Consider the following 11,264-nt stretch of genomic DNA (forward strand, 5'->3'; position numbering starts at 1 on the left):
GTACCATCATCCTTAATGATCTCCATCATTCGAGCCTGCTCAAGTGTCTCTTGCAGGTGCTCCATAAGACCTGAGCTATGCAGCGGAGGGACAGGGTAGAAGCAAGCTGGAAAGGGATAGATGCTTTTGTGAAATTGACCACTCCAACCAAATCTTCCAGGATGCCCCAGCAATAGGTTAGGCTGTTACTTCCTCCAACATGTAGATTTGTATACCTGCAAGGGAGAGGAAGAGGTGGTTTGGTAGCAGCAGCAGCTTCCAGGGAATCTGTGGAAGCACATCTCTATCTGAGGTGCATTGCAAGGATACAGAGGAGCTCTGGAGGCAGTTGAGGAGAACAGGGCCTCCACAGAGGTAGTTCTGTCCGCCAGGCTCCTGGTGATCTAGTAATTTTGGAGGTGAATCCCCTTCTACTCCCAAAGGTGGAAGGGCGGAGAAACAACCCATCTTGCCATTCCTTAAGTAAGAAAGGAAATGCAATTCTAGGAGTTTCTATTCCCGTAAGTGTGCCTATTTCTCATGGGGGAGGAGGGGTGATGTAATTAGTTTATGACTAATCTCTTCCATTCCAGTATAGTATTATCTGCTTTAAATACTCATAACGTATGAGGATTAATGGATTGAACCTGGTATTTGCATTCTCAGTATTGCCTACTGAGAAGCAGAAAGTTGTTGTTACCCTTCAGTGCTTATGATCCTGCTAGTGCCACAGATGAGTTCTTACCTTAATCCTCACATAGACCAAGGAAGCCAGGTGTGTTGGTATTCAAGAGAGAAGGGGGGATAGTAATGTGGACTTTTTGGAGTACAGAGTGCATTACACTACTGTGTATACATAAGAGGCGCTCTTGGAAACTCATCATTCAAGTCACACTACAATACAGGATAATGCAGAAAATCTTTTCCTTTATTAAAAATAATCCAGCATACAAAATATTAATTCCACTGCATTTGACTTCCCATCTCAATTTAGTTCAAGAAATAAAACATGAAGCTCCTACTCTCTTAAATTAGAGGCAGAATTTAGAATTTACACACCATATAATGTCCCTCTCTTTAAGCAATTTTAATGTGTCCATCTCCATAATTTTCAAGTATTATAATGCATTTATTCTATCTTTAATAAGTATAAACACAGATGCTTCTATTTTCATCTTTTCAAGTATGAAGCTCATCAGTGAATCATTGTGAGTTGAGATAAACATATAGTTATATAATTAAAATATATGCTAATTGTTCTTAAACAATAAACACTTATGCTATTCAGCTGGTAGTATGATGTAAAACAAAGGGGGAATTTGAATAAACACAAGAAGATTCTGTTGTCACTAAGTCTAGATCAGAAAATCAATCATCTGGTTCACCTGTACTTTTATAACCAAGATTATTTATTGAAGAGAAGTCTAGGAAGTAAATGCAAAAGATTTGAAATTAGGGAATGGTAAAGACAGATAAGGAATATATTCAGATGTATACCATCACTAAGCAAGTACTCTAATGTTTATTAGGAGTTTGCTACGCTGGTAAAATTGCTACTAGAGCTCATCAGCAGGAAATCGTGCAATGAACCAATCCTTTTGATGTTAAAAGCGATTGAAATAACATCACATTAAACTGACAATATGCCCATCTGAGTTACTGGGATTCTTTTACTTGAGCTTAACTGGCCCAACAACTATCACATTTTCCTGGCCAGAACTTGTATCTCTCTTGTTCCTAGATACACAGCCCTGGTAGCATCGGGAAGAAAAATCGTACACCTTGCACACCACCACTTTGCACTGGAGGTAAACTGTAGAGTATCCATTAAAAAACGAAAAGGCTTTAAATTGGAACTGAACAATTTTTTTGTTTGATGAATAGTAAGCAGTGAAGGTATCGTCTTTTACACACCTGAGAAAAAGAAAAAACACATAAAATTAGTCTGTTCTCACAGTAATAAAATATGGATATTGCATTATGCCATGCGACTTAGTGCTGTATAAAAATAAACACTTTTGTTGCATCATAAGTTGACTGAAACTTTCCTTCATGCATTTTAAACAACAAAGTTAATAAACATTCACCAAATGAAATGCCTGAATACACAGAGATGGAGCATAAATAATGAAATAAGTGGAAAAACATTTTGAAAACACACAATTAAATTTTAAAAGAACACTTTTGGAAAGCACCTTTCAAAAATATGGATAAAGAGCCTTGCTATCTTTCTAATGCTATTTTTTATTTCCCATTTGGATTTTCTAAAAAGAAAAGACAAAAGAAGAGAAACCCAAACATTTGCTTCACGATTCTTGCAATTTATTTTACTGAGATGGGAAATTTCTATAGAGATTTTAAATTTGTTTCTCTTTTCAAATCCCTCCATATGCAAAATACATACATGGAATTGTATGTAATCCACACTACGAAAAGTGTGATTCTTTGTTGTTTCTAATGGCTGGTTCATATAAAAGGCTACTGCAGCGAGCTAATATATACATTCCTTTACCTCAAAGCGCTAGAGGCTTTTAGGTCTGTGAGTCCCTTACGAGGTGAGTTACATATAAAAATCATTTTAAACTGTGAGGGTCAATATTTTCCTTACCCTTTCTTGATTAAATCGTATTTCACGGTTGTAAAGTCATGGGAATCAGGAGATGTTACACACGTGTCTATAAACAACATCAGATTTGGATCAGGGCTGTAGAGAGTGGCTTGAATGTATAAGTCCTGGTTTAGGTCAACAAAGTATGGGAAAGTATTCACAGGGCTTGAAAAAGATGGTGATTCATAAAAGGAAAGTTTCACATTGAATCGTCCATACTGAGTTTCATCCGTTTCTAAAGAGCTGGACTTGTTGACGATGTGCATGATGTCCACTATCATGCTCTCGTTCATTCTGCAGGTGAAATGTAACTGAGGACTCTTTGCCCTGGTGATGAAATTATCAGAAGTGGATGCTCTGACTGTGTTGGAGTAGTCGATAGTCCCATTATTTACCTGTTAAAACATTGGATAAAATACAAAATTGAGTGCTTCATCAGTCTTGTTGAAATATTACAATCTAGAGAGCTGAAATGCACTACAAGTTATCCGAAAGTCAGATGAGCCATCAGTGAATTGTATGAGTACGGGTGAAAAAGTGGTCTCAGCTTGAATATGTTGAGATGCCCTTTTATGCTAGATCAGCAGTTCTCAAACAGTGGGAAAGTGGGTCAGGACCCCATTTTAATGGGGTTGCCCATGTTGGTGTTAGACTTGCTAGGGCCCGGAACTGAAGTCAAAGCCCGAACCCCACTGCCCAGAACCAGAGCCCAAGGGCTTCAGCCCTGAGTGGCAGGGCTCAGGTTACAGGCCCTGCTACCTGGGACTGAAGCCCTTGGACTTTGCCCCCCACCCCCCTGCCTGGGGCAGTGGGGCTTGGATTTTGGCTCCCACCCAAGATGGTGGGGCTCAGGCGAGCTCAGGCTTTGGTCCCCCCTCCAGGGGTCATGTAGTAAATTTTGTTGTCAGAAGGGGGTCGCGGTGCAGTGAAGTTTGAGACTCATTGGTCTTGCATGAAATGAACAGAGGGAAAATTTAGTCTGAATATCAATAAAAAATGTCTTGATGGTAAAATGTATTAGGGTATGCCTCTTGAGGCTTGTGAAGGAAGACCCGTTGTGTGGAATATTTAAACCAGACTGAGCAAAACACTGGAAAAAAGTACTGTAGGAGACAAGTGTGCCCAGGGAGAGAGATGGACTGAATGATCTAATATGCATTACTCATCTGTAACTTCTGTTGGTCTTGTTTCCTTTCTAGGTCTAAGAAAGGTGGGAGGTTTTAATCTGTTGCTGTGTTTTGGCCATAATTTAGTTTTCATTTTCTTCAACATTGTGTGAAGCCACTAATTGGACATAAAGATGGCGGTGGGATACCTGATGCAACAGATCTTACACATACAGGACTCCAAATGATCTCAATGGGAATCTTGCATGATTAATGTCTGCTGGTTTGAACCTGGCGTCAGTATATGGAGGTAGATAGGGAAGTAGCTATATGGGTCCTCAGTGGTGTGAGCTCACAGACAACCTAACAAAAGATAGGCCAGCCACGGTATCTATATGCATGTCGTAACAGGATCACAATTTTCTTGATGAACTGTGGCAGCCATTGTGCCTAGAATTCTTATTTACCCATTTAACTCTTCCAGCAGTTGTATAGTGCTGCACATAAGAAGATACTCTGTGTATTGAACCTTTGGGGTCTTTGGTGAACCTCATGATTTTCTTTGCTAGTTACTGCAGTGGGAGAAATTCAGCCCTGTGCAGAGTGCCAGCACAAGGCTATGCACCTCTTTCTCTTTTAACTCAAGAAAACAGGATTTCTAAAGTCTCAAGGCCCAAGTGCAGTATAGAACAAGACACATATTGCTTCCACAGAACAAAGGAAAATACATTGTCCAAAATATGCAGTGTAGTTATAGACATCTTGGTCTCAGGATTTTAGAGAGATAAGGTGGGTGAGGTAATATCTTTTATCGGACAAACTTCAGTGAAGAGCTGTGTTTGGCTGAAAAGCTTTTCTCTCTCACCAACAGAAATTGGTCAGATAAAAGATATTACCTCACCCGCCTTGTCTCTCTAATTGTCCAAAATAAGCAGCCAGCACCCTACCCAAATCCTTAAACCATCCAGAACCCAACAAATCCTGAAGCAAAAATGTGGGGAAAGAAAGTCTGATTGTGCTTCCCCTGAACTCAATAATTTTGCCACAAATTTCATCCGGACCAGGACTGGACCCTTGAACTTTTCCATTGAGTTATGATTACCAATAAACCTGTTACTGTGTAGGTGTGTTAGACGTGCCTAAGGCTAAGGAACTTTGGCACTTTAGCTCCAATTGTAACTGCTCGTTCTTTCAGCTCTAGAGGTTCCCCAGCTCATTCCCCCAAGTGTTGGGACTCACAAAACTATATGGTGATATAAATTTTACAGTGTTTTCTTCCCATTGGGAATCTTTTAGGAATCTTAAAAGCACAGAGTTACTCTGAAAACTTTTAATTAATAAGTAATTTTAACAAGTTATTTTGATATACAGTATTTTCAGATGTAAACTCTTACCTCACTTTTTGTACCACAGCCATCATAAGGTATAAGGAATATAACATGGGATTTTGTAACCATAGGCCTACAAGTTGGGTCATTCAAGTGAAAATTCCATGAAAAATAGCCTTTTGACCTGATGTAGGCTCTTCTAATGACTGCACGCATGTATTCTGGCAGACATGTAAGTGCCACTAGATGGAAAATTTGAATATCAGTAAACAATATTGAAGCCTGTATACAAATCCAGTAGTTATTAAAATGCCGCTGTATATTATGTTCACATTACTAGCAAGCAATTGGCCTCATGAAATATTAACTATCCTGGAAATAACAGCTGGGTGAAGAGAAAATGAATTTGCCGTTTCTTTATTGCGAAGATTGACACCACTGAAAATTCACTTCCCCTGCCTAGCTCTCTTATGGAATTAATACTGAGGTTACATAAGTTAGTTCAATTCCATAGTTATTTATGCTGCCTAACAGGGTGAGCTCAGAGTTAGGCTACAGCCATAACCCAGTGATCTGCTTTTTATGATCCTTGGCCCAGACACCCGCTCCAGCGAGGTGCAGTGAACAGGGGTTCAATTAACTGGCCTATCCATCCATATGAAGACCACTCTAAAAATGCAGACTTAGCTTAATGATAAAGTATACAAGTACAGACTGGCTCCTTCTCTCCATGCATACTACCAAACACAGCTCCTTCTACTAGAGCAACATGCTGTTACCAAATGTTGTAGAACTTGAGCCATTGCTTAAAACAAGTAGTAATTCAGTTTAATGGGACAATCTGCATCCCTCTTTGGCTTCACCATTGTCTTCAGATGTCTATCACATTTCTTTCTCTGATGGATCTCAAAACTTTTTTCTCATTTCTCCTACTTTCCTCCCTTTCTTGATTTGTTCCTGGAGGCTTTCTGACCCCCTTCCTAGTCCTTGGCCATCCTCCATGACGAAGTTTCTCTGAAGCTCCCTAACAAGGAAGATTCTTTTCTGTTGGAGCTCATCATATCTGCCACCTTACTGTTGGTCTCTGACACTGCAACATTTAAAGTCTGCATTGTCTGGGGCTGTGCACCACAGTGAGTACTGGGAACACAGAATATTTGGAATTTTAAAACTGTATTACTGGGTCACACTAGAAAGACACCCATCGCCTATGGGCTCCAACAGCCTCCAAGGCAGTGATCATCAGAGAAAGCCACGAGGGTCCAAATATGCCTAACAGGTGCAATAGACACCAAATAAATGGCCTATTCAGGCTTTCCCAACCAGTTTCTCGTATCCAAGCTTGCAGTACAGTAGTAAAAGAAGGATAAGAAAATATTACCAGGCGTCTTCAGTGCTTCAGTACTATCAGGAGGAGCTATGCAAGAAGATAACAAAAGGCAAAAATTAAGGATAGTTCACGAAGCTTCATGCATTATTTATTATTCTGATTATAGCGTAATCAGTTAACATACAGTGTAAGCAATAAAATTAAAAAGGATTTTTAAAATATTAATAGAAAATGTTCTGATGAATAGAGCTGCCATTTACCATCAGTTTCCAAAGACTAATCTAATGAAAAAAAATCCAGCTTGAAATTGAAAAGGGGAATTACTATTAGCTTAAAAGGGAAGAAGATTAAGCTCTTTGTCTATATCTGCATGGACAGGTAATTGCATTTTCAAATACTTATTTTGCAACCAAGATGCCTTTTTAAAACGTGACCTATTTGGCAGTCTCCCCCCGCACATTATCTAAGCATTTTGTGGGTTGTGTAATCCAACTGGTGCACTGAACTTGGAAATACATATTAGTTAAAAAAATAAACAAACACTGCAGTGATATACATCTTAGGGAAACCCAATCCAGAGTCTGAGACAAAGCCCACTGAAGTACCTGAACATATTACACTATTTATTTTTGTCAGCTGGGACATTCAAACAGTAGGTCAGTGGAGCCAGCTTTGAGGACACTAGTAGTATTTAAAAGGAAATACATTGGAGCAAACAAATAACTGGAATAAAATGAATTATTAAATACCCATTGCTCCTGATGCCATGTAATGATCAGAGACTGACAAAGATGAGAGAAAATGAAGACACAATTTAGTAATAGTCATTAGGAACTGTAATCTAGATGAGTGGTTCTCAAACTTGGGCCGCTTGATCAGGGAAAGCCCCTGGCAGGCCGGGCCAGTTTGTTTACCTGCTGGGTCCGCAGGTTCAGCCAATCACAGCTCCCCCTTGCTGCGGTTCGCTGCTCCAGGCCAATGGGGGCAGCGGGAAGCGGCGTGGGCTGAGGGATGTACTGGCTGCCACTTTCCGCCGCCCCCATTGGCCTGGAGCGGTGAACCGCGGCCAGCGGTAGCCGCAATTGGCCAAACCTGGCAGGTAAACAAACCAGCCCGGCCCACCAGGGGCTTTCCCTGAACAAGCGGCGGCCCAAGTTGGAGAAGCACTCATCTAGATACATGATTCTTAGCTGAAGCAAGGAAGAATGGTGGGCTACAGGCTAGTCCAAATAATGTCTTAGATTAATTAATTAATTACAATGGCTTAGGTGGTCTCATTATATTTATACAATTGGATTATGGTTCCCCAATAACATTTGGGGCCATAGTTATTCCCTGGTGGTGGTAAACATCGTGTGTGCCATGATGCAAACACCTTACAACACTGATCCATCAGGAGCCTGCTCAGGGGGACAGGACACCAACAGATCAACTGAGAGATGCACTGATTCTGAAGGTCTCCCCTCTCTGTGCAACCACTCTCCCCCACCGCCTCCCTGACTCAAATGGGTAAAAATTGAAAGGTTGATCTTATGCCGCTGGCCTGCTCAGCCTGCTGCTGGTCTGGGGTTCTGTTCACCTAGGCTGGCAGCGGGCTGAGCGAGGCCTGTGGCCGGGACCCCAGCTGGCAAGGGTCCAGCAGCCAGAACCCCAGACGGGCAGCGGGCTGTGCGGGGCTGGCAGCCGAGACTCCAGACTGGCAGTGGGATGAGTGGCTCAGCCCATGTCGCTCAGGGGTTCCATCCGCCAGCTCCTACCAGCTGGGATTCCAGCTGCCGGACCCGCTCAGCTCAGTGCCGGTCTGGGGTCCTGGCCCTGCCCACATACTGTGGGTACCTACCTTCTCCCTGGTTCTGGCCCATTCTCTTCCTCTCTCTGCATTGAGCTGAGGGTGGAAGTGCACTGAGCACAGGGCTGGGGGTGAAGGGTCTGGCCAGGAGCTAGAATGAGGGAGGGGGCTCAGGGTTGGGGCAGGAGTTTTGGGTGTGGGGGCACTTACCTGGGCATCTCCCATTTGGTGCGAGGGGTGCAGGTGGGAATGTGTGTGTGTGTGTGTAGGAGCTCCCGTTTGGTGCTCAGGGTGGGGGTGGTGATGTGGGGGGGTGCAAGAGTCAGGTCTGGGGTTGTGGGGGGGTGAAGGAGTCAAGCAGAGGGCTGGGTTGTATGAGGGGGGTAAAGGAGCAGGGGCCTGGGGTGTGTGAGGGGCACAGGGTTCAGGGCAGGGGCCTGGGTGGTGTGTGGGGCTCAGGGCAGAGGGCTGGAGGGGATATGCCCCTATTCCACACACACCCTTCCCCAAGGTCTTGCCCCCGCTTTTTCTCTGCCTCCACCAGGAGCAGCGAGCAGGATGACGCTGCTCCTTCCCGACCCCCTCCCTCACAAGGGCCATCAGCTGGCAGGGAGGGAGGGATAGAAAGGAGGAGGAGGGTCAGGAACCCAGCACACTGAAGCAAGAGGCAGGGGAGCCAGCAGGACCAAGCTTCTGCCCCCGTGGGAGGGGGTGGGGAGAGGTGGAGGGCGGAGAAGAGTGGGCCGGGCTGGGCAGGATTTTTAATGGCAATGCTGCTGCCTGTTGGGACATAGGTTGCCGACCCCTGGTCTATCAGCTCTCATCTTACCCATCATCCACCGGAACATTCTCATTTTGGCAGTGTTAAGCACTTGTTGTTCTCTCCTCCTCACCAGCCAGCATTCCCACCCATACCTCCTGGCTGGCCTAGTCACATACTCTTACACTTTACAGTTTACTTGGCATATTCTTATCTCAGAAAATTCCTGTCAACTTCCTTCATTTATACCAACTGCTCTTCATGTGACTCCTAACATCCACATCCATATTTCCATCATAGCTCAATGATCCACGGCATTTAAACCATTGCATGGACTTCAACTCTATTCTATTTAGTTGTAATGGCTTCTGTTTGTCCCTCAATGAAGCATCACATGCATTCCATCTTTTGCTGGCTTATTTGTAAGCCATAGTAGTTATCCAGATAAAATATGATGCCTGCGAAAAACAATGAAATGCTGAGTACCTAAGTACTCTCGATGGGCACAGCAAGATAAAATTATTAAATCTGGTAGGGAAGGTGCCATGGATACCATACACAGGGACATACACAGGTGTGTTCTCACCATTATTTGCGGTAGAACTAGACAATGAGTTAGAAAAATCTGAAATATAGCTGTTCCCAGAATAGTTTTCTACTGAACAAACAGAAAAGAAAGACAGATTAAGAAATATTGCATTAGCTTCTGAAGATATCTGCTAAATCCATTAGAATACAGGTATGCATAGACCATCCCAGATAGACATTTATCTAACCTACTCTTAACTATCTCCAGAGATGGAGATTTCACAACCTCCCTAGGCAATTTATTCCAGTGTTTAACCACCCTGACAGTTATGAACCTTTTCCTAATGTCCAACCTAATCCTCCCTTGCTGCAGTTTAAGCCCATTGTTTCTTGTTCTATCCTTAGAGGATAAGGTGAACAAGTTTCCTCCCTCTTCCTTATGACATCCTTTTACATACCTGAAAACTGCTATCATGTCCCTTCTCAGTTTTCTCTTTTCCAAACTAAACAAACCCAATTGCAATTGTTTCAGCCTTCTTTCATAGGTCATGTTCTCAAAACCTTTAATCATTCTTGTTGCTTTCTCTGGACCCTCGCCAGTTTCTCCACATCTTCCTGAAATGCGGTGCCCAGAACTGAACACAATACTCCAGCTAGGCCTAACCAGCACAGAGTAGAGCAGAAGAATGACTTCTCGTGTCTTGCTCACAACACACTTCTTAATGCATCCCAGAATCATGTTTCCTTTTTTTTGCAACAGCATCATACTGTTGACTCTTATTTAACTTGTGGTCCACTATAACCTTAGTTCCCTTTCTGCCATACTCCTTCCTAGACAGTCTCTTCCCTTCTGTATGTGTGAAACTGATTGTTCCTTCCAAAGTGGAGCACTTTGCATTTGTCTTTATTAAACTTCATCCTGTTTACCTCAGATCATTTCTCCAATTTGTCCAGATCATTTTGAATTATGACCCTATCCTTCAAAGCAGTTGCAATCCCTCCCAGTTTGGTATCATCTGCGAACTTAATAAGCGTACTTTCTATGCCAATATCTAAGTCGTTGATGAAGATATTGAACAGAGCCGGTCCCACAACAGATGCCTGCGGAACCCCACTTGTTATACCTTTCCAGCAGGATTGGGAGCCATTAATAACTACTCTCTGAGTATGGTTATCCAGCCGTTATCACCCACCTTATAGTAGCCCCATCTAAGTTGTATTTGCCTAGTTTATCGATAAGGATATCATGCAAGACTGTACCAAATGCCTTACTAAAGTCTAGGTATACCACATCCACTACTTTTCCTTAGCCACAAGACTTGTTATCCTACAAAGAAAGATATCAGGTTTGTTTGTTAAGATGGAGGGATAGTTAAGTGGTTTGAGTATTAGGTTGCTAAACGTAGGGTTGTGAGTTCAATCCTTGAGGGGGCCGTTTAGGGATCTGTAGTGAAAAATAATAAAAAAAAATGGGTGTAGTCTAGCTTTGTTAGGTTGAATATTAGGAAAACTTTTCACTAGGAGGGTGGTGAATCACTGGAATGGGTTACCTAGGGAGGTGGTGGAATCTCCTTCCTTAGAGGTTTTTAAGGTCAGGCTTGACAAAGCCTTGGCTGGGTGATTTAGTTGGGAATTGTCCTGCTTTGAGCAGGAGGTGGACTAGATGACCTCTGAGGTCCCTTCCAACCCTGATATTCTATGATTCTATGATTTGTTCTTTACACATCCATGCTGGCTATTCCCTACCACCTTACCACCTTCCAAGTGTTTGCAGATGATTCCTTAATTACTTGTTCCATTATCTTCCCTGGCACAGAAGTTAAACTAACTAGTCCT

The 11,264-nt window shown here is 42.7% G+C and overlaps 1 protein-coding gene across 1 annotated transcript in view; it reads right to left on the reverse strand.

Annotated features, from left to right (window-relative positions):
* Positions 1–927: 927 nt before the first annotated feature.
* The window catches only part of LOC116834428 (scavenger receptor cysteine-rich domain-containing protein DMBT1-like), a 43,644-nt gene continuing 33,307 nt past the window's right edge, over positions 928–11,264 (reverse strand). The window contains 3 exon segments of the mRNA XM_075072676.1: positions 928–1,893; positions 2,588–2,982; positions 5,088–5,263. Of these exon segments, the coding sequence (XP_074928777.1) occupies positions 1,650–1,893; positions 2,588–2,982; positions 5,088–5,263 (815 nt within the window). The 3' untranslated portion in view covers positions 928–1,649.

The sequence above is a fragment of the Chelonoidis abingdonii genome, chromosome 15 (assembly GCF_003597395.2).
Source record: "Chelonoidis abingdonii isolate Lonesome George chromosome 15, CheloAbing_2.0, whole genome shotgun sequence".
Taxonomy (NCBI): Eukaryota; Metazoa; Chordata; order Testudines; family Testudinidae; genus Chelonoidis; species Chelonoidis abingdonii.